Source organism: Rhinolophus sinicus, chromosome 16, assembly GCF_057876585.1.
Source record: "Rhinolophus sinicus isolate RSI-liver-muscle chromosome 16, RSI-T2T, whole genome shotgun sequence".
Lineage (NCBI taxonomy): Eukaryota > Metazoa > Chordata > Mammalia > Chiroptera > Rhinolophidae > Rhinolophus > Rhinolophus sinicus.
In genome coordinates this window covers 170808101-170833336 of record NC_142516.1, presented here as the reverse complement: position 1 = coordinate 170833336, position 25236 = coordinate 170808101, and the positions used below count along the sequence as shown (strand labels likewise).

General features: G+C 35.3%; 1 protein-coding gene across 1 annotated transcript in view; it reads right to left on the bottom strand.

The window, feature by feature from the left end:
* Positions 1–18546, bottom strand: part of KLHL1 (kelch like family member 1) — a 305504-nt gene extending 286958 nt beyond the window's left edge. Inside the window, exon 1 of the mRNA XM_019751890.3 lies at positions 17593–18546. Within this exon, the coding sequence (XP_019607449.1) occupies positions 17593–18092 (500 nt within the window). The 5' untranslated portion in view covers positions 18093–18546. The remainder of the gene's footprint in view (positions 1–17592) is intronic.
* Positions 18547–25236: the final 6690 nt, after the last annotated feature.

Sequence of the window (25236 nt, the reverse complement as noted above, 5' to 3'; positions counted from 1 at the left end):
GTTTTGTGATTGTTCCATGATAGACTTGAAGGAAAGAGTGCATAACATGGCTAACCACCTCTTATTGTAGGTTAAGGATGGAGGAAATCTTCTAGAAAAAGACAACAAGATAAAAGAGGGAAAGATTACCAATTGAAGGCTTATAGAAAAAAAATGGGGAGAGTGTGATCTAGATTCCACAGGTCACAACAGACTCCAACAGGGATTTGGAGCTAAATTAGATCCTCTTCCTAAAGCTGTGTAAAATGAGTCCCTGATTCCAAGGCCAAGTATGTTACTGGGAGGGTAAAGCCTCTCTTGCAATTCCGAGTTGGAACTTTAAAGCCCTTCTCAATGAGGTGATTCAGTTCTAGTGTAATTCACATACATTATGGGACGTTCGAGAAATCTCCACCAGTGTCCTTAAGAGAAAATTCAAAATGACCTTTCGGAATAACTCCAGTTTGGGAATTGGCAAGGGTTTCTACTTTACAAGGAAAAGCTTCCAAATGTAAGATCCTGGAAAGCATTTTCTATAGTAAGAATAGATTTAAACACACACACACACACACACACACACACACACACAAAACAAAAACAAAAAACAACAACAGAAGCAAAATTTCAAAGCAGAAGAAACATTCTTTGTTGTGTATACTATAACTTGACCTCACATTCCAGGAAAGAGAAGGATGTGATTAGCAGTAGATTAGCAGTATAGATTCTCTTTTCAAGGGTGTAGAATAAAGAGGAGAAAAATTGTGACATTATCTAATCAAAATGAGGAGAAAACTTAATTTAAATTATTAGAGCAACAATTAGCTAAATGAGAATACGTTAGTTGTAATACTAGCTTCCAGGCAAGATGATATTTTGAAAGATAACAGTAGTCCCCTGTTGTCTGTTTGGTATAGATGCCCCCACACACACACCTCCGCAGCCCCAGGGGGTGCTAGAAACCAAAGATTGTACAGAACCTTATATATATTATGTTTTTTTCCTATACATACATGCCAATGATACAGTTTAATTTATAAGTTAGACATAGTAAGAGATCAACAATAACTAATAATAATAAATAGAACATTATAACAACATACTGTAATAAAAGGTATGCGAATGTGGAATTATTACAATAAGGTTTACTTGAGCGCAAGCACTATGATACCATGACAGTCCGTCTAATAAGTGACTAATGGGCAGGTAGTGGATACAACATGGATTCACTGGACAAAGAGATGATTCATGTCCCAGGCAGAACAGAGCAGATGGTGCAAGATTTCATCACGTTATTCATAACAGCGGGCAACTTAAAACTTATGAATTGTTTATTTGTGGAATTTTCCATCTAATATTTTGGACCATGGCTGACTGTAGGTAACTGAAACCACCACAGAAGACAAAACTGTGAATGGGGGGGGTTACTGTATCAGTTAGAGTTAGACGTAAAAACATGTTGCTTCTATAAAGACTTGGAAGAGTTTTCCTCATACTGTATTTCAAACACTCAGAGAAGCATTCAGAGAATTAGTTTAAAGGGTCTTTAGTATTTATCTGTTGTTTGCTTTGTTTTTCTTTTCTTTTTTCTCTTTTTACAATAGCCAATGGATCATTGTGGAGAGTACCGTGTTTCCCCAAAAATAAGACCTAGCCAGACAATCAGCTCTAATGCATCTTTTGGAGCAAAAATTAATATAAGACTGGGTCTTATATAATATGATATATGTGATATGATATGATGTGATGTGATATGATATGATATGATATGATATGATATGATATGATATGATACCATGTCTTATGCTAACTTTTGCTCCAAAAGACGCATTAGAGCTGACTGTCGAGCTAGGTCTTATTTTAGGGGAAACATGATATTTTCAGGTTGTTATGTAATATTGGCTGCAATATTGGTTACATGCTTTACTAATGAAGTTCTATATTAAAATTATCTAGCAAATTACACATGATAATATTAAAGCCTAGACAAAGCTCATCCTAATGGAAAAAAGTGACATGCTGCATTTTCAACCTAGTTTCACTAACTCTGGTATCATAGTCTATACTACCAACATTGCTAGCTCAATATTATGACATAATATGTTAAAGTCTCCAAGTGCTTTCAGATACTTTGTCATGATTCCCTCAATAAATATGCATGCAAGGAGGGGAAGGCAGACTTGGAAATGTCATGTCATTCAGGAAGACAGATTAAGAGTAGCAGCCATTGTTTTTTCTTCTAATATTCTAGACTCCATAAACTTGGCTTGCATGATTTGAATGTGCAGTCTTTTTAAAATAGAAAATTTGAACTATGTAGGTAGTATTCTTTTAACATTATACATTATATTTATACGTAATATTAAGTTGTTAAAATCACTGCATTTTATGAAGTAGATACTCCGAATTCTCTTTCAATTTTGGGGGGAAAGTTTTTTAAGTCAATTTTGATAATATTTGATAAGTTGAGGAGTGATGTCATCAAGATGGCAACATAGGCCATTCTTGACTTCAATCCCCCTCAGAAAACTAACAAACAACTATCCACAAACAAGACAGCATTGTGAAAATCCCAGAGCCTGGAGGTGAGGCTCAGGCCACTCCTGGGCCACAGAGACTGAGAAGGTCCTTACACTTAGAAGTAAAAAAGGAGCAGCTTCACTTTGATCACATCACCTCTCTCTCAGGTCAATATTTCATGTCACCAAGAGGGCCCCCACGGCCCTAATGTTTCTCCAGGGGGAAAAGTGAGCCCAAGGTGGAAACCCAGGTCTTACCTCCCAAGGATCATGAGAGGAAATCTGTGGGGCTCAACCACTGGGGATCAGATAGAGATGGTGAAAGGGGGTGGGGCTTCCAGGAACCAGTGCTCAGATCTTAACAGACTGAGTTCTTCCTTATATCAGCACCAAAGCAAAGATCCCAGCCAATGGCTCTGGCTATCTGCAGAGCTGAGCTGGTGGCCCCATCTGGCCAGGGAACTCAGTTGGCAGTTTTGCCTGATTTGGGTCCCTGGCCAACAGTCTATACTGGCTGTGAAACCCATTCTGTGGACTCACATGGCAGGGAAGCAAGTTGGGAGCTCTACCTAACTGCTAAGCACATTCTACAGCCTACCAGACTAGGAAAGTAAATTTGCAGCTCCACCCAACTGCTGACCACAGCCTTTAGTTCCACCACACCAGGCCCCTGTCCAGAGAATCCAGGCAGGTTGAGCCCATTTTATAGACCCGCTTGAGTAGGGAGCCAAGCCAGCGGCTTACTCAAAAACTGATGTCAGCACAAGGATACAGGAGCACAATGAATCAGATAAACATGACACAACCAAAGAAACGAATAAAGTTCCAGTAACTGGCCATAAAGACATAGAGATCTATAAACTGCCAAATAATTCAAAATAATCCTTTTAAAGGAGTTCAGTAAACCACAAGAACACAATGATACACAACTAAACATAATTTGGAAAACAGTGCATAAACAATATAGGTTCAACAAAGATATAGAAACCATCAGAAAATCAAAAAGGAGGGAATGCTCTCAAACTCATTACACAAGGCAGCATTACCCTGATAGTGCAGTAAAAAATATAAGAAGTAAGAAAAAAACATTATTTCATAGAAACTGTGTTAGTATCTTAGGATAGTTTGATGTCCTTATTTATCTGCTATACTATATAGTTTTAACAGCTTGATTATCTCTCCTCACATTTTTTCAAGGGCCCATGTAGCTTCAATATAAAGAATGACAAATAGATGGCAATGCAGTCATGTACTAAACAAGGGCATTAAGGTCATCAACAGACGCATAGTCAGTGGTGGTCCCATAAGACTGTTAATGGAGCTAAAAAATTCCTTCATACCTTTCAATGCATTACTATTTAGTGCTGTTTCAGCTTATTGATATTAATGTTATGGGCTAGAAATGCCTGGGGGCACTCACCTGGGCCTCAGTGAGCTTCCCACATGCATCTCCCTTTCTAAACAAGTACAACTGAATCAACTCTCATGGTTCTTACTACAGTTGCAAGACACCCTTCAGCAATAACCAATAGGAAACCTTGAAGAACAAAGTTTATTAATTACGAATGTACAAGACATGCCAGGGGACACACAACAGGGCTGAGAGAAGAGAAAGAGAGAGCCTGGGGTTCTTCTTTTATTGAAGTTGAGAGTGGAGGCCTAGGCTTTCAGGGCTCACTCTTTATTGGTGAATTTAAAACATAATAGTAAAAATTTCAAGTAAGGAAAGAGAAATAACCAAGTAGCCAAAATGGTCAGTAATCAAAATCAACCAAGATCTAAACCAAAGAACCTCACTGGAGGGAGGCAGCCTGGCTCTTTATTGACTCCTGTGGTTGGCAATGTGGGATGGCAGGAGTTGAAGTTGGAGGCCTCTTTGAAATGGAAGATGCCTTGTTAAGGTGGATGCCTGGGCAACCAAAGTTGAAGCCAGACACTTGCGTTATAAAAACAAAAGAACTAACTGTCAAGTGCTTACCCTACAATTACTCGCATATTTGTGTTGATGCTGGAGTAAACAAACCCACTGTGCTGCCAGGGATATAAAAGTATATGTATGCTGTCTAGGTTTGTGCAAGTGCACTCTGTGATGTTTGCACAAGGATGAAATCTGCCTAAGGACACATTTCTCAGAACACATCCTCGTGCTTAAGAGTTGCATGACTGCATTGCTGTTTTTTTAATACCTCCTACAGCATTTACCAACTTTTGACACTGATTATAGGCATTATTTTTAAAGTCAATATTTAATAAGTTAACTTTTTGTAAACTTTTTGTAGCTTATGAATTAAAAAAAAACTTAATAGCAATTAAGTTCAGTATTCACATCAAGAACATAGAAAACAATCTTATAAATAGTTAGGTAACAAATGTAAAAAAAGCCATGACATGAACTTACCATGTTATTTACTGCGTTTTCTTTTTATTTTCTAATTAGCAACTAGACATTTCGGTGCTGGTCTGAACATTATCAAGACCCTTTTGAAGCCTTCTTTTTCTGTACCATTTAAAATCCATATCTATGTATATAGAGATAGAGATAGAGATAGAGATAGAGATAGAGATAGAGATAGAGATAGAGATAGAGATAGAGATAGAGATAGAGATAGAGAGATAGAGATAGAGAGATAGAGAGATAGAGATAGATAGATAGATAGATAGATAGATAGATAGATAGATAGATAGATATAGATAGATAGAGAGATATCTACCTATCTATATATGTGGTATAGCATAAATTGAATTTCTATAATTACTTACTTGTTCATTTTTATCATTAGTTTTTTACTCTGGAAAAAGGGATTTTTCTGTACCTCTTTGTGTTTTAGGAAGCTGGCATAGTGCCTGGAAAAATATAGCTGATTAGTCTTCACTGAGTGAATGAATATTTCGTTTTTATATGAGGTACATTTGGCTCAGAATACACCTAATGTGTTCAAAATAGAGCTTAATTCATATCTTAAGTGGCCAAAGTGCAGCGTAATTCATGCTGCTGTGCTAAGAGTCAAGCTGATTCAACAATAGGTAAAGAACCATTACCTTCTTTTGAGGTGGCAAGGCCTGGACACTTTAGAAATAATGTGTTTCTTCCCTATCCCATCACATTCCAATGGGAAAATTAGATAAGGAGCACGTTAAGTGTCAATGGTGACATTATCCTATGCAGGTAGAGTTTATCCTAAAACTCAGGTTTTCTAAGGCCGAATCCAGTTTTCTTTCCATTGTCACGTGCAACTGTGGGTACCAACATATTAGAATAAGGCAAATAATATTGACTTAGATAAATATATGCTATACGATAATATTGACTTAGATAAATAATATTTATCTAATATTGACTTAGATAAATATATGCTATACGAAATTGTCAATATATGTAGATCATGGTGATTTTCAGTTTGTGATAGTTATAAAGACCAAAGTTTTTTCTGGAGTTCATTGATGAATAAGAATTACAATGTTTACCATACATAGAGGAAAATTTAGAATGAGGCAAATAAATAAATAAATAAACAAATACTGTGAGAGAATACAGGCATAAGAACAGATGAGTCTTTAACTTCAGTTAAGATTTCAAATAAATGTGCCAATTTGGAGGAAGAAAAATAAAACTTATGTTAAAAAAATATTTTAAGTCGTGTCTGTTGAGAAGGTCTATAATAATGATTTAATTTTATAATTGAAAAAGTATTCCTTTGATAAGACATCTATTTAAAAGTCATAGACTGTCAATGAGAATAATTACATATAAATATTTTAGATCTGTTAGAACAAAGAGATAGAGTAGAAAATGAGTTCTGTTTTCTGTGGGGGAAAATATGTTTAATGGTGCTTCCAAATTATTGGATAAAATACAAAGTCAGAGAAGAGAACAGCATAACTCATTCCTTCCTGTGTCATTAAGGTAAAGCTCATGGGTAGTATTGCTGCTCTCCTAGTATTGGCAATGGAGGTGGTTCTCACTGCCTCAAGACACAAATGTCCTGTGGTCATGTAGCAAGAAATTTTGAGCTTTTTTGCAGAAATACTTACTAAAAAACTATTAATATTTCCCTATTTTTCTCATCTCCCACCAAGGGGAAGGCAACAGAAGTGACTATCAATGTAAATATCTCATTATTAAATTCTGCAAGGCAAATGTCAATGGTGACTCCTTAGGCTATGTATCAAACTCAAGATATGTTTGACTCCAATATACAATTCAAGATAAGTTAGAATCAAATTTCTATTTAAAGTATATTATGTAATCAATATAATGGATAAGTTTATCCAACTTATTATAAATACATATTAAGGAGAAATATGCCACAGAGTGAGTTTCTTTGTCTTATGATAATGTTTTTTTCATTCAAGCACAATGTTCAATGACCAGTTGTTTATTCTTTTACTCATGGCATGAATAATTCATTATATGGCTACTTATCAAAATTATTTATCCATTCCTCATTGATCTGGTTATACATTGTGACCCTGACATCACACTATCTTAGTTGATGTAGCTTCAGAAGTTGGGGAATCGAGAAATGTTATTCCTCAAATTTGTTCATTTATTTCAGAGTTGTTTTGTTTCATTTAGGTTCTTTAAAATTTTCAATGGACATGCAGAGATTTTTCTTGGAGGATGTGTACAATCTATAGATTAATTGGGGAAGAACTGACATCTTAATAATAGTAAGTCTTTAGATCCATGAACATAGTATATATAGTATATCTTTCCATTATTTATGTCTTTAATTTATATCAGTGTGGTTTTATTGTTTTCAGTGGATGGGTCTTTCACATCTTTTGTCATATTTATTATTAAGTATTTTATACTTTATTGATATTACTATGAAATATGTTACTTTTACAATTTCAATTTCCAGTTGTTCATTGGTAGTATATTGAAATATAATTGATTTCTGTATGTTGATTCTATATCTTGCCAAAAAAACTCATTATCTTCTTAATAGATTCCATATTTTTTCTAATAAACAATTACATCCATAAATAAAGGTATTACTTCTCCATTTCTATGTAGACGATCGATTCTTGTGTCAATGAAGACAGCTTTATTTCTTCTTTTCCAATATAGATGCTTTTTTATTCTTTTTATTTCTTTATTGAACTGACTAGCATCTCCAATACAATGTTGAATGAAAATGGTGAGAGAAAACATCTTCATTTTACTCCAGATCTTAGAGGAAACACATTAATCTTAACATTATGATGTTGGCTGTAAGTTGTCCATAGCTTCTCTTTATCAGAATGATGTTCTTTGCCCTGAGATATACCTTCTCTGGTAGTCTACATCCACTTAAATTTCTTTTTGATTAGTCTTAGCATTCTATGTATTTCCCATTCTTTTATCTTTAACTAATATTTGTGTTTATATTTAAAGTGTATTTTTTTGTAAGCAGAATGTAATTGGGTCTGATGTTTTATACAATTTGATAATCTCTGCCTTTTAATAATGGCTATATAGAGCAGTTACTTTTAATGTAACTATTCATATAGTAAAACTTCAGACTATAATTGAGATGTGTGTTCTCTATTTGTCCCACCTTGTTCCCATTTCCTCTCTTTTTTTAAGATGAATTGAATAATTTTCAAGAAAGCATTTTATCTTTTCTGTGGGATTAGTAGCTATTCATTATTTTGTTAATTAAGTGGTTCCTTTAGGAGAATTTATAATATACTTCTGAGACTACCTTCAAATGATAAACCACTTCACATTTAGCATAAGAACTTTGCAGTACTATATCTTCACCAGTCTTAATACTATTGTCATTTATTTCACACATATGATAAAAACTTCATAATACAGTATTTTTTGTTTGTTTAACCATCATTTATCTTTCAAATATTCCAGATTTAAATAATAAGGAATAGTCTTGTTTTTTAAACCATGTATTTACCATTCTTGGTATGTTTTATTTTTTTGTACCAATGGTATCATTTTCCTTGTGCCTGAAGGACTTCATTTAACATTTCTTGCAGAGCATGTCTCTTGCACATGAATTGCTGCAGTTATTCTGTCTGGGAAAAAAATGTTATATCACTGTCATTTTGAAAAATATTTTGGATGTATATAGAACTTCAAATAGACACTTTTTTTTCCTTACAGTACTCAAAAGATGTTGATCCATCCATCACTTTTATAATTTCCAATGAAAAATGGTCCATCATACTTGTTTCTATCTCTCTCTTCATAACAAGTTCTGACAATTAAGTTCGCGAACTGATCCTAGAAAAAGTGCCACATACCTCACTGCTAAATATCATTATGGTCACCTTCGAAGTAGTCCCCTTGGGAAGTTATGCACTGACACCAGGACCTAGTCCACCCTTCAAAGAAATTTTGAACTCTTTTTCTGAAATGGCCATCAGAGCAATCATTGTATTACACTTGATGTACTGAATGTCGTCAAAGTGTCTTCCTTTCAATATTTCCTTTATCTTTGGGTGAAGAAAGAAGTCATTGGGGGGCCAGATCAGGTGAGTTGGGAGCAGTTCCAATACTTATTTGTTTCCTGGCTAAAAACTCCCTCACAGACAGTGCCTGGTGAGCTGGTGCATTGTCCTGACGTAAGAGCCATGAATTGTAGGGAAAAGGTTCAAGTTGTCTAACTTTTGCACACAGTCTCTTCAGCACTTCCAAATTACCTGTTTGTCCAGTTGATACAAATTCATAAGGAATAATCCCTCTGATATCAAAAAAAGTTAGTAACATCATTACAATAAATTCGCAAACCTAACTGTCATTCTCTGGATGTTTTAATATTTTTTCTATTTATCATTGGTTTTGATAATTTTATCAAAAGGTAGTTTCCTACATGTTTCCTTCATGTTTCTTGTGCTTAGAATTCATTGATATTGTTGAATCTATGGGTTTATAGTTTTCATCAAATTAAGAAAATTTCTTCTATTATTTAAAATTTTTTTTTTTTCCTTTCAATTTTTACTCCTCTGGGAATTCCAAAAAATATATTATACCTCCTAAAATTATCATAGCTTTCTTCTTTGTTTCATTTTTGGATGGTTTCCTTGCTATGTTTCCTTGCTATTGTTTTTCTGCAATTTCTGCTCTGTCATTTATTTTATCCAGCATATTTTTCATCTCAGACATTGTAGTTTTAGTTTGATATAGAAGTTTAATGTTGCTCTTTCCATATGTATCAAGACTCTAGTTAATTCTTTGAACATATAGAATATGTTTTTAACTGTTTTAATGACATTGTCTGCTCCTAATTATGATTCACATCTTTCCACTTCTTTGTTGCCTAGTTGTCTTCAATTGGATGTCAGACATGGAAAAATTTATTAGGTTGGTGGAAAAGTCATTGCAATTTAAAAAGTTAAAAATAATTGCAAAAAACAGTCACTTTTGCACCAACCTAATACTTTATTTCGTATTGAATATTTATGAATATGTGAATTATTCTTCAATTTTGTTCTAGGGCACAGTTACATTACCTGTAAACAGTTTAATAATTTTGGGCCTTGCTGTTAAGATTTGTTAAGTGAAAACATGGAAGTATTTATTCTAAGGGTAGTCGTTTGCAATTATTAGCTTAATACCCATCCATGTACTTTTCTAATCCCATGAAGCATGAGGTTTCCATTCTGATTGTTAGGAACAGGTACCAATCCCTCTAATTCTGAGATTTTTTTTTTTCCCCCTAAGACTTGGACAGTTTCTTTAAATACTTGTACCTGTCAGTATCCTATTGAATACGGACTTACTGAATACTCAAAAGACCCTTGCACAGATTTCTGGAGTTTTCCTCATATGCTACACTCTTTTATGACTCCCTTGATCTCTGTGGACACTCAGCTCCATCTCTTCAGTCCATGATGATAATTAGCACATTCCTCCTGTTTCCCCTTCCCAAGGCAGTGAGCTGGGGCAATCACAGGGCTCATTTCGTTAGTTTTTCATATCTCAGGAATCACTCTCCTTCAGTACGTGATGTCCAGTATCTTGAAAAATGTTGTTTCGTATATTGTTCTAAAAGATTTCCTGTGAGAATCAGTTATCACAATTGAACTAATACCACCTAAGGAATTGGAAAGTCTGACTTTAGAGTTAACAAGCATTGATTACACTCTTTACTATTATTGAAGGCTCTCTGATCAATTTGTTTTTAAAGCATCATTTCTGTGACACGTTTCTCAGTCAAAATGATCTGATTCATAAGCTTACTATTCAAAATAGATTTTTTTTCTTGGGATCCTAAAACCACGGCACACATTCTGTCTGGTTGAGCTAAACTTTGGCAAGCTTTCATAAGCACTTAGATCAAACTGTTGTCAAATCCTGGCCAGAAATGCCAGCAAAGGTAGTTAGCATCAAACTATATAATGCATCAAACTATATAGTGCAACATGGATTTTTTTCCCTATACTTGACTTACAAGATCTTCAAAATCATCTTTAATCTGTTCAGATTATCCGTCCACGTCAGAAGTTTTCTTCAAAGTTTTGAATAAGATTATTTCAAATTCAGAAAGATAAATTATTCTGCCTTAAACTAATATGTAAATTCTAGGACATTTGTTATTACAATTACCACAAAAATATTTGGAGTTATTTCGGATGGTTAAAAAAAAAAATCAATAGAATCTCATTACTTTGAGATTTTTTAAAGTTATATATATTTTCATGTTCAGAAACTTGGTTTACTCTAAAATATACTCAGAACTCAGTTTTCTGTAAATTCTATAAGTGCTCCTGGTCAAACCCAATGAACTCTGACTTAACATGTAGTTTTTAGAAGCATATCTTCCCCAGATAGACAAATTATCTTTGAGGCTTGGAAAAACAAATTGACAGAAACACATTTCTGATGAACATTATATTCTATTGACCAAATGCTGATTTTGATTGAATGGGGGGGGGGGCGGTTAAACATTTTATATATATATATATATATATATATATATATATATATATATATATATATATATACATATTATTGGGGAAGGGGAACAGGACTTTATTGGGGAACAGTGTGTACTTCCAGGACTTTTTTCCAAGTCAAGTTGTTGTCCTTTCAATTTTAGTTGTGGAGGGTGCCATTCAGCTTCAAGTTGTCCTTTCAGTCTTAGCTATGGAGGGCGCAGCTCAGCTCCAGGTCCAGTTGCCATTGCGAGTTGCAGGGGGCACAGCCCACCATCACTTTTGGGAGTCGAGGACTCGAACTGGCAACCTTGTGGTTGAGAGGATGAGCTCCAACCAACTGAGCCTTCTGGGAACTCAGCGGCAGCTCAGCTCAAGATGCCCCGTTCAGTCTTAGTTGCAGGGGGCGCTGCCCACCATCCCTTGTGGGACTCGAGGAATTGAACTGACAACCTTGTGGTTGAGAGCCCACTGGCCCATATGGGAATCGAACCGGCAGCCTTCAGAGTTAGGAGCATGGAGTTCTAACCACCTGAGCCACTGGGCTGGCCCCGGTTAAACATTATTTTTAAATTATTTGAAATAACATCTTAAAGAAGTTTATAATATTGTTTACGAAATATTCATTAGAAATTTATCAATGAAAACCAGAATATGATCTTTCAATGACCATGGATTTTTCTGTTTGCTATAATTAAAAGTTGTATTTAATTCATCTTAAATTTTAGTTCACATCTTTATCTCAAACAGCTCTGAAATTTGGGGTACCTACAAATCCAACCTACTGGTCTCATTTTTTTTTCCTTTAAGATCTTAGTTTCCCAGAAGCAAATTTGTTCAGACGGGAGGACAACTGGAAACTGTGGGCTTCTTTGTAGAATACCACATCATATTGATAAATCCATCATGAAATAGGAAAAAAAAAAAATGCTTTCCCTAAACTTGGTATCATCTTTGTTAGTTCTGGTTTAAATAATAGTAGATTCTAGAATGCCCAAGTCTAGGACAAATTACCAAAGAGATAAAATTGAGTAAAATCACTCCGTGCTCTTCTTCACACCAAAATTGGGGTTGCAGGGCAAATACAAACAATATTTCATTTTAGTGTTCTATATAAGCGTAATTTGAGAAGCACTTCTCTGAACCAATGATCCTTTAGCATTTTTTAAATTGTTTTACCTTTCGAAGCAAGGCTGATTCCTTTTCATTTTAAATACCTGCTCAGGTCCCACCTACCTCCATGAGATTCTTATGGTATATGTTCTCTTCTTGTGACATTTCTATGTATCAATTGTTCTGATATTCAAAAGCAGATTTTCTATCATAAATGTCTCTTTTGGCTTCCAAAATTAAGTTATTTTTCCCTGTGTAGGTTATTTCCTCACACTTTTGTTTAATTATAAAGTACAATGCACCAAATGCACCATACTTCAGGAAATAAATGAGTGTTCTCTAACTCTTGCTAAGAAGTCCTCGTTGGTTGAAACTTATCAGTCATCATGCATCACTATCATTTTAAAAAATCTATCTAAACATCCAAACACAAGCATAATTTCCACCAAGGGAATAAAAGAACTGCTTCAGCATAACCTTAGTTAAAGCCTCTTTACTAATGTTCTGTTTGTTTGTTTAAGCAGAGGGAAAGAAGAGTTGCAAAGTGGCCTGAAATATGATGTTTGGAATCAGATAACGAAGATTAGAAGTCTAGCTGTGTTACTTAAAAGTCTATGATTCTAGGCAAATTAATTACCTGTTTATATCTCAGTCTTCTCATATATGTAACCATTAAAGGGATCTATAATTGGACCAAAATCCTAGAGTTATTCTGAATATTAAATTGCACAATATAAATAAATATTCAACATGCTATCTGGCAATTAACAAGTTCTTAATCAATGTCACTCATTATGATGATGACAAATATTTAGTCACTGAATAGCATTTGAGTAACTACATGCTCTGTGATAGGTATAAAATGATGAGCAAAATAGAAAAAAACCTGTCCACTGGGCAACTATAATTAGACAAACAATAAAAGCAACACAGGTGTGAATATATTGCTATAAGTACAATAAGAAATTTAAGAGTAAGTAGACAGCAGTTACTCAAAGGACATAAAATAAAAAGATAACATAAATCGGAATTTTTTAAATAAAATTTTTGCCCAGGGTAATCAATGAATGCTTGTCTGATAAAGGTACAGAACTTTTACTCAAGACATCTCACTGATGAAGAGGAAAAACTGAAGAAGGGTAGGTTAAGGGAAGGAAAACCAATATACTAGGAGAGGAAACAAGTTTGTGAGGCCCAAAGGCAGAGAGAATGACAAAGAAAGACAATGAGTCTGGAAGACAGTGGGTGAAGGGGAGGTTGGTGAATGAAGGACCCATGTGATAGACAAGCAAGAGAGAGGCCATGCGGGGCCTACCTGTCCAGAGTATGAATTATTATCAGAGATATGTGGGAATGTTTTTGTTTGTTTGTTTGTTTTGGGAGGAGCCACGGATGTAGCAAAATGGTTCAGATTTTTATTTTTTATGATTTCCATTAACTCTAGTGTGGAGAATGTATTACAGGTGGCACAATTAATGAGGAAACATGATAGAGATGGCAGTTGTAGAAGTTGAGTTGAATGAGGACTGTATCTTAGTATTAGGTGCAGATGAAGGAGATGGAGAGATTTAGGATGGTTATAGTGGGTACATTACTCAAGTAAAAGTGACAGCGCTTGGTGGGATATTAAAAATGATGGGAAATAAGATGTTGGCAAATAGGACCCTGGATTCCTGGTTTGCACAACCTAATGTGTAGAGTGCTATCTTCTAAGAGAGATGAAGGACATTGAGCAAGAAAGACGGGAGATTATGAGCTCAATTGTCTACATGCTGTATTTATATTGTCTCTGTGACATCCACCAGAGAGGTCAATAGAGAGGCAGATATGTGAGACCAGAGATGGGGGGGAGGTGTAGGTTTTGACATACAAATTAGAAAAAGTGTATGGATTGTAACTGAAACCCTGGAATCAGATGCCTGCACTCTGTGAGAAGTTAGAAAACTAAAAAGCAGTTAAACATGACGTCTTTTCCCCTACTCACATTCCTACATACTGCAAGAATATACATCTTTCTCTTTGGTTTCTTAATTTATCACATGTAGAATTTTGGACAAAAATATCCACACTGAAAATATTTACTAGTCTGAATATCTAGGAAATTACACACTTCCCAACAACTGAATTCAGATGGTAGTGAAAATAAGTGGGCAATAGCATAGGTCAGGAGACTATTACTATAAAAGTTAGAACTCTTAATGGTATAATGGTTAAGGTATTAGAATACTGAGGTTTGTTTATGTATGTCTAGTAAGATGAGATAAGATAAAGGCTGGGTTTGGGCAGTGAATCAGTTTACCACCTTTATGTTTCAATTGCATGGTAATTTGACCTTTGAGCAGCTTTCCCCTGAGCATCCTCCAGCTGCTGCTTGAACAACAAGTTAAACCAACTGAGCTGTTTATACTTGTCTAAAACAATGTTCCTAACTAGTGTGAGACCAGATAAATAAAGAGAAGATCAGAATTTGAAGAAAGAGAACAAAAAAGAAGCCAATTCTTGCTTTGTCTATGAAGACTAATTTAGCATAGAAGTCAGAATTGATAAAACAAATAGCTAAGTATCAAATGTGACATCTCAGTGTGATGGTATGATAATGATCCAAGTAATCAAAATAATCATGCAGGGTATACATAGTTTATGCACTCATTGATCATTATAATTATTATGTAGATTTCTTGCATGCATTATGATAGAAACAAAAATAAATCCACATTACTGATTATTTTGCATTTTATTTTCCATTCAGTGTTTAACTTTGGAAATGTTCTCACTTTTGTGAAATGATCCCTATTCCTATCACATATTAAAATTACATATATATATATATATATATATATATATATAGAGAGAGAGAGAGAGAGAGAGAGAGAGAGAGAGAGAGACTAATTACTAAGTTTAGTATTGTGATTTTAATTAATCATGAGCATAGAACCAATGCTCTATGAAGGTTTAAGAACATACAGCATCCCTGAGACTATATAAGAACTCATAGGAAACGCTCATTCTGATAGTAAATATGAGTTAAGGTGGTACTTGGCTTATTTTGAGAATTCTATTCATGTACAACTCTTTGTGAATAAAAACACTGATGCATATTCAAAAACGAGGGACTGGAAGTTAAATTTGATAGGTATTTTCCCTAATTGAACTATTAGTTATTGGTTTTATTTTTAATTTAGTAATATTGATTATTTCAATACTTCATTAATATTTTCAAATTCTCCAATTGACATGAAAGTCTTCAGAAATGTGTTATGCTAAATATGCCTCATTTACTTAAATATTTGTTATAAAGTCATTTTTTTATGATCAAACGTTAATATTCCCAGGTCAGATATTTTAAGTTTATTTGAAAGCTTTACAAAACTGAAAAACATTAATCTATGTTTTTCCTGAACTATCTGAGACATAATAATGTCAATTTCAATAAATTAATAATCAGTAAATATTTAACCTAATTTGGTTTCTTTTAAATAAATAAAGTAAATTGCTAAATGTTTACAAATGATTTCCCAAAACTGAAAACAAAGTTATATATTTACTTAACTAAAGGGGGTAAAACCCAACGTATTTTATTTTTAAAAAAAAGGGTAGGTCTAAGACTATAGATAACTAGTGAATACATTCAATCAAATAGCTTCATGGTATTAATGGTAGCCCAAATTATAACCTTTTCGGTGAAATATTTTACTTGAGTAGTAAACTTATTTAGGTTTCCTATATATGAATACAGCTTTGACATACTTGAAAATTGCAAATTAAATTTCTCCCTCTTTGAAATAATTATCCTACATTATATCAAATGTTCTTACATATTATGTGATTATGTTTAAGTCTCTTAAGATTCAAATATAAAGCCATGTAATACATATAACTGAACATTTTAAGTTGTTTATTTTGTACCTCAAACTTCACATCTGTCATCATAATTGAAGATTACCTATACTCAAGATTTTGTTTTATGTATTCGTTTTGTGGCTTAACAAATTCACAAGAAGCTGATTCAATCAACCACGTTCAAAAAGTTGCTTGTTTCTCATTTGCTATTGAGAGGTAGTTATGTTTCATTAACATAGTCATTATCATTTTCCTATGTTTCTCCTGTATCTGTTCTTCAATAATGTGTTATGATATCAGAAATTTAAATGCAGATCTTTTTATATTCCCACTACATGCCAAAGCTGGTAATGATCTCGTGCAGGATAATGAGTCATTTCTCTAAAAAATGTAAAACTCAGATGGAGTTTTATGTTTGTGAAGACTTTCTATAAGTCTTAAAAGCAGGAGAACCCTACACAAAGAGGTGTAATATTCATAATAAACAAGAAATAAAGTCGACCTTTTTACTAAGGATACACAATCCCACACTGAGCCAACAAGTCAGGAAAGCTGATTGCCAAAGGGCTCAGCAACAGTTTATTTCTACGACTTTGAACAAGGAACAGGTGAAGACAAAGACACCTGAAACCTGTGTAACTTTACTAACAATTGTCACCCCAATAAACTTAAAAAAAAAAAAAAGAAGAAAGGGGAGTTGGGATAAAGAACAATAATACTGTATTTCATGGAGAAAAAGAGAGAAGATAATGCAGCTGTCCAGTGGCTTCCTTTTGTCCACCTCATTCCTCCTGGAATATGGTTTCAAGCCACAGGGATCCCAGATAGGTAACATGCTAAGTCAGTTTCTAGGCCAGTATATGAAATGCATTTGAATGGTATTCAAAGCAAGTTTCACCTCACATCAGACAACTGGAAGACTGATGTAATTTAATGACAGATGATGACAGAATAATATTATAATCTCAGAAATGTGAGAAGCACTCCACCTGGAGATTCACCAAAATGCATATATGTTCAATTTGTGATTAGAACTCTGAAAAGTTGCAAAAAGAAAAGCAATATGTATGAGCCAATAGAAATTAATGAGAAAACTTTTTAACGAGATTACAACTTGAGTAATAAAAACTGGGCTGATAGCTCTTAACCAAAATTTTCAACCTGAAACCCTTCCGACTTAGTAATTACCAGAGCACATGAGGGGTGGGAGGGAAACCAGTGGAAATTTGGAGATTTTTGGATGCTCCATGGGGACTTACGGTACCTGTGTCCACATCCTTCACCTGTTGCCTGGCTGGAGTTGGCCGGCTCCACTTTGAGTTCTTGCAGGACCAGCCCTTTTCCGTGTGGTCCAGGAAAGTCCATGCCAGGCACTTCTTCCTCCTCTAGGGACTCAACGTAGAAGAGAGTCCTGGCGGGATGTTGGGTGTCCTGCCCGGGCGCCCCTTGCTGCAGCCTTGTGGCCACTGGCAGCAAGGTGCCATTCAGTGGGTTGAAGGGAGAAGAGGAAGAGGATGGAGAGGAAGACGAAGATGAGGAAGAAGAGGAAGGCTTCTTCCAGAAAGTGGTCACGCTGCCCTTCTCTTGGCTTTTGAGAAGGCGGCTCTGGCTAGGTCCCCAATGCTCAAAGCCGCCACTGCCATCCTGTTGCAGGCAGCCGCCCCCCGCCGGACTGCCTGGGGACTGTGACGGGTGGCTGAAGAGTTTCCAGCGGAGTCGCAGGATGTGCTTCACATCGAAGTCTTTTCGTCCAGAGCCCGACATGCTTGACACCAGGAAGGCAAAGGGACCTCAGCTGGCGCAGAAGTAGATGGGCCAGCGGAGCCCGGGATTGGAGAAGGAGGCGGGATGCACCCGCTGCACCCAGGGAGCAGACGGGGTGAGGTGGGCGTCCTGCCAGGCGACAACCAGAGCGCGGACGACAGAGCCACGCGGCTCCGCTGCGATCAGGTCCGCAGGACCTCCGCGTGGTGAGCCCACCCGCCGGGAGCAGAGGCAGGAGTGGGACGCCGAGATCTGAGAATCCTCGATCCCCGCGCGGGAGGCGGGTGATTCCTGCGGGAGGGAAGAAACTGGTGCTGGAGATGCGCGAGGGAGGGAGGTCTGCGCGCTCCGAAGCTCGGGAGGCGGAGGTAGCTGGATACACCTCCCTGGGATGTGCCCGTGGCACAGCCTCAGCCGGGAAAGTGTCAGCTCTCCTGTCCTTGCAGATGAGTTCAGTGACTGGAGAGCGCAGAGAGAGAAAGAGCGAGAAAGAGCCCCAAGTCGCGAAGAAGCGCTCCTCGCCCCAGCCTTCTCGGTGCACCTGCGTCCCTGTCCCTGGCCTCTCCGAGGATGCTCTAAGAGATTGCCGGATATTTCTGAGAACGTCAAATGTCTTTTGCAAGGCGAGAAGGGTGGTTTTCTATTCTGTTTGTAAAAGGGAAATATAAATATTCCAGAAAATATAGGGAGGCAAAAGGGAAAGCTGTCAAGGTCCTCACAGTACAATTTTCTCTCTGCCTCAGCGCCTCCTCCTCCCCTGTAAGTGACGCAAATGTGCACTGGGGCCTGTACGGAGAGATGGAGGGAGGGAGGGAAGGCTTCAATCTTCTTTATGCAAGTGAGGCTGCTGCTCTTATCGTCCCTTTGCGTGGGTCCTGTCACCTTTTTCCATCCTCTTTCCTCATTACATTATTGTGTACCAATAAACGTAAAGCAAACGTGATGCTGTAGCATCAGTAAACATCAAATATGAATCATGGCAGCGTAAACTTAATAGGCTGCCATTGGTTTGCAGGTTGCAGGTTAATGGCTTGACTTATTTAATAAACCGCATCCTTTAACCTTTAGCCTTAGTTTCTCTGGAGTGAGACACAGAAGAAAAAGGGATGCGGGCGTCAAAGGGTGATGATGCCACCATTTTCACACTTACATTGCGATTCTGTCATTAATTCACTCAGGCAGTGTTCTACCCTGGGGGCCAGAGGTACACAGTAGAAATTTGAAGATGGGCATCTGAGTGGAGGGGATGGAGTTTAAAAAATCAGTGCACTTGGTGTGTAGCCTTAGAATGAAAACTGTTCTCAGCCTACACCAAGAACTGGAATAAAATGATAAAATAAAATTTAAAGGCGTAACCTTGTAGTACATAAATCATGACATAAATGCATGAAAGAGGTTAGGCAATAAACAAATAAACTGGTCTCCTTATTTCAGAGAAATACTTTCCAAAACCTCCAGTGGATGTCTAAAACCTTGGATAGTACCAAACCTTACATATACTGTTTTTTCCTATACTTGCATACCTTTCACTTCAAGGAAGTACGTTATGGCTTCTCTTTGGCATATCCAAATTGCCAGCATCACAACTCTTGTGCTTTGGGGCCATTATTAAGTAAAATATGGTTACTTGAACACAAGCACCGTGATACCATGACAGTGGATCTGTTACTGAGAGGGCTACTAGCTGGCAGGTAGCACACATAGCCCGGGTAAGCTTGACAAATGGATGATTTGTGTCCTGCGTAGGAATGAGCAGAACAGTGTGAGATTTCATCATGCTACTCAGAATGGTGCACAATTTAAAACTTATGAATTATTTATTTCTGAATTTTCCATTTATTATTTTTGGACTGGGGTTGAACACGGGTATCCGAAACCATGGAAAGCAAAACTATGGATCACGGGCGACTATTGTATGCATATCCCAAGGTTGCTCTTCTAAAATCTCCTCTTTGAACAAGGAAGATGTGTTTCTCCTTGTACCTACATTTAGAGTGATGATGATTATGGTCCCTTTCTAGCTATGACTACTTGGAGATTTTCATCTTTTCCTTCAATGAGCCATTAAAATAGAACCCAGTTCCCTTTGCTGAAGGCAAAAAGAGGCCAGAGAATCAGTGGGTTCCCTAACTGAGCCAGGAATATGGTGGTTGCCCATTCTTGAAATTCACAGCTTCAACAACCCCCCAAAGGGCAGTTATATTAGTGTTCTGTTACCCCGTTGCTGAGCAGTAAACTTAAATAGAAACCAAAGCTAACTTTGACGTTCTTCCTAGACAGTGTTGGACATTTTAATAAAACAAGAAATTAGGCACACAAAATCCCTACCTTCAGGGAAAGAAAAGTCACTATTGTGCATTTTAAATATTGATTTATGCCACAACAGCTGGACTGCAATCCCCTGTGCCTTGATTTTTCTTTCAGTATTCAGTGTTAAAAAAAAAAAATCCCTTTAAAGCAAACAACAGTGACACATCATTTTTTTCTAAGAACTGAATCAAGTAAGTATTTCCTTTAGGGACGAAAATAACGCATGAAATTACATATCACAAACAGGACAGAAAAAACTGACCATCAGAGGTTATGTAGAAATTTGAAGTGCATATAATTAAATGATTTCCATAGTAATCGGTGCTTTGTGACTTTTCTAACTTTACCTACTTTTAATTTAATTAAAATAATATAAAATAAATCATATAAATGCTATATCTATACTTTCCTCCTTAATTAAACATCAAAAACTATTCAAAACCAGTAATGTAAATTTTGTTTTTGTTGTTATTCTAAAATTTATTTTGTATTCCCCTTTTACTCTGCAATGTTAATATTATTATGCAACTTAAAAGTTACCTGTTTGAAGGTCGGTAATTTATATAACCCAAGAGATGTAGTATTGAGTGTTAGTAAAAGAACATGAATTTAAAATATTAAAGCATATTTAACAGATAAAGACTAATGTCTATTTGTTAGTCTATAGTAATATTACATATTCTTAAAACATTGTTTCAGTCTATTATTTAAAATATCTACTTTTCTATATTTATCAATCTGTATACAATATTCACTATTACTGGGGAAGATGCTTAAATACAATTCATCTAAATTACCAAATAAAATATATAGGATTTAGAAAATAAAGTATGCCTAAAATTATGTTTAAGTGAAATGATTGAAGAAGAAGACATTATATATTTTTAAGTTGATTGTTACTATACTATAATTGGGAAGGAAGGAGAGAAGGAAAAAAGAAACACAACAATGAAGGAAGGAAGAAGGAAGGAAGGAAGGAAGGAAGGAAAAAGAAAGAAAGAGAAGAAAAGAAAGAAAGAAAGAAAGAAAGAAAGAAAGAAAGAAAGAAAGAAAGAAAGAAAGAAAGAAAGAAAGAAAGAAAGAGAAAGAAGGGAAGAAAGGGAAAGGAAAGGAAAGAAAGAAGAAAGGAAGGAAGGAAGGAAGGAAGAGAAGTAATTTACTAAGGTACAGCTTTACATTTTAGAAAATCTCCTTGAAAAAGTATGCTTTGTGAAATACGGCACTCATTCATTTATTTACCCAGTATTCAAAATAAAATAACTTTAATTGAGCCTTTACTACATACTAGGTTTACTGCCAAGAAGTAGCAAATATGAAAGAATTAAGTTCCTTGCAACTGGCTGGAAGATCCAAAAAAGGATGATTGTTTAGCCAGTCATAATTGATAATAGACTTGTGAGTCAATTAAATTAAGATTCAAGATAATCAAATTTATAGGGAAGAGGACATTGACATAATAAAAATCACTTTTTAAGAATCTTAATCACATCACACTTTGTTTTAAAGACAAAATCTATTTCATTATACTAATCCTATTGTTTAATTAAATTGAACTGTCATTTCAGTCAATCGGGGTCTTTCATAGGAGTGTTCAGATTATTGCCATAGTCCCTTGACACGTTTTAGCAACAAGATTAATCAGGATTCACATTTTCTTACATGAAATCTTTTCTCTTAGTAATCATTTTCTAAACACAGTCACTTAGATACATGGTTATCCAAGAAAAGTGAATTCTGATTCTCTTGAATTTTTTTGACAGTCCTTTTACAATGTTTAAAAGTTGCCGCTACATAATAATACTCAACTAAAGCATTTGAATGGCTAATTATGATCCAATTTGAAAATTCATGTCTTAAGATGGCTCCTGTATTTTTGCTTGTTTTTGTTTCTTTGTTTTATTTGAATGAAATATATCTATGTGTGTTACTGAAAAAATACCATTTAAAATGAGTGGATGTCGTTTAAAATAAGTGCACAGACTTGTGGATATGAAATTAAATAAAGATAGTTTTGTAATGGCATTTTCTTTCCAAAAGTGAATGAAACATAATACCGTGTAACACTAATGTTAAGTGACCTCATGTATAATAAATACAAGATTTTTTAAAAGTCTCGAGTAAAAAGAAACATGACTTAAGATGTTGAGATCCCATTTGCCATAATGCAATTCTCATTAGGGATATAAGAAAAATTAGATAGTTTATAAATGATCCCTTTTCCAGAAGTTCATGTGTGAGTAATACACGAACTTATAAAAGTTGAGAACAATATTTAATACATACAACAAGTCTTTGAATATATCATTTTGTTCAACTTCATTTTGTTACAATGTTGATGAGAAAAAAAAAAATAATAATTCCTAACCGGAGTCACTGTCTGTGTGGAGTTTGCACATTCTCCCCAGGTTTTTTCTGGGTACTCCAGTTTCCTCCCACATCCCCAAAAATGTGCACATCAGAGTAACTGATGTGTCTAAGTGATATCACTCTGAGTGATCATGGGGGTGTGTTTGAGTGCTCCCTGAGATTGAAGGGTAGCCTGTCCAGGATGGGTCCCTCTTTGTGCCCTAAACTGCCGGGATAGGATCCTTCCAACTACTCCCCTGAACTGGAATACGTGGGTAGGAAAAATTATCTTACTTGGTTTTATTCATCTGTCTTAAATGTATGTGTAGCTCACATTTATTTCTATGTTTAATATTAGTAGTGTTTGGGGTCTTTATTTAGAAGTTTGGTGATGTTTTTGTGGCCAGAAATGTGCCATAGGACCTTAACTCTTCTTTATATCACACAGCCTATGGTAACATTGGTTTCTTTATAAGTTATGTTGCTTATAGTCAGTTTCCAAGAACTTATCGATAATGTTAAGTAAGGACTTACTCTACTCTGTTTGAGAAACAGTGCTGTGCTTTTTATTCAATTAGCTTCAGTGAGTTTATTCTGAGAAATCAAATTCCTTCTGAACATTTTTACTTAAGTAAAAAAGTTTCTAATTTCTAATTTGAATATCACAACTCAAGGTTTTGAGTATATTTTCATAACACCACCAGTCAGATGTCTTTTGGTCCCCAGTCTAAAAGAACACTATTGACAGTGTTGTGGGGAGCTAACCAACGGACCCTTTGAGCTAGTTCCTGTCTCCTGCAACTACAGTGACCATTCTCTTCCTACGCTATTCCAGGTGTCAGCCATCATTAAAGATGAAAATTCTCACTCTTTTAGAGAGCAGGGGAAAAATGACATGTACTGAATACAGGCATATTGTCAAGTCTGAAAAAAAAAATACTAGTATAGAGAAATCTGAAGATTATCTCACCACATAGAGTTCCTGAGATTGGAGTCTATTTAAGTTTTTGTGTATATTTCTAAGACAAAATTATAAATGAAGATGACAGTTCAAAAACAAAAGATGAATTTGCAGGTTATATTCAATTCTTTTAATTTATCCATAATAGATTAACTATGAAATATTTCCTTTAATAGTTAGACATAGATGTACAGATACAGAATTTTTTAATGTTATCATTGCTTTCTTCTTAAACAGTGATCTGGGAAACTAACGTGAGAACTATATTTTTATGGCATCTCACTACATGCCAGACGACCATTTCATTTAATCCTTATAAAAATCTCATTAGGTATGCATTATAAAAGACACTTAATATAAGAAAATAAATTTAAAACACTAATTGCCACACATATTATTTTTCTATTATCTATCTTATACACTATTCCATAGCTTATTTTTTCCTCCTATCATGTACAGGAATAGATTTCTTACAAAGACAAACTCGTTAGGGGTTGGGGCTCTGAATATCTTTCATAAATTGTGTGATTCAGAGATTGGAGGTTGGTAATTATCTATAGATTTGCTCTGCTCTAATAAAAGAAAAACTTTTTAGTCTTCTCAAAAATGAGCTTTCTGATACTGTGTGTGTGTGTGTGTGTGTGTGTGTGTGTGTGTGCCTACTTGAAAATAAAAGTAGTGTTCCCTTCTTTGGGTCAGTAATTTCTGGAAAAAATGAAGATTATCTTACTAGGCTAGGATGGTTCTAGAGGAAAGAGAATATTTAATACTGGAAATGCAGTGCCTCTCATGGCATGGGAAATCAATAAACACATTTTCAATTATTAATAATGACCAATTTGGGGAGTTGGAAGGAAAGGCACTTTATAGTGAAAGAATAACAGAAAAAAAAAACATATTTAAAGAAATATACAATATAATGTTGTCTCTGGAGTTATTTAGTGTAAGAGCAAATAGAATTATAAAACAGTAGTTTCTGGAATATTTTAGTACTCTCATTTATATTACTAATGGACTCTAAAACACTCAAGAAAAATTCTTGAGTATGTAGTATATATTCTACATACTCATTTTAAGAAAGAGGCAATGCATTGGCAATATATTTAGACAGACATTTCATTGCAATTGTCAAACATTTATTTTAAATATCTTCACATTTACATTCATAACCTTCAGTTAGATTAAAAAATGAATCCATTCATCCCTTAGTTTATACAAACACATTTTTTAATTAAGCAGTTATTCTGTGCCAGGCCCTGTTCAAAGTGATGGAGACATGGCAAAAAAAGAAAACAAAACAAAAAAAAAGGTTAAACCCAAATCCATGCACTCCTTGAGCTTACATTTTTGAGATGAAGAATAGTCATTAAAATTCAAGAAATAAATAAGTATATCAGTTGATGAGGACATCTATAGAGATAAATAAATCAAGGAAGGAAGACAGGGAGCTTTAGAGAGAAGACAGTTGAAATTTAAGTAGTCGGAATAGCCAGGCTGCATTGATATAGTGCAGCAGTGTCCAGAAGG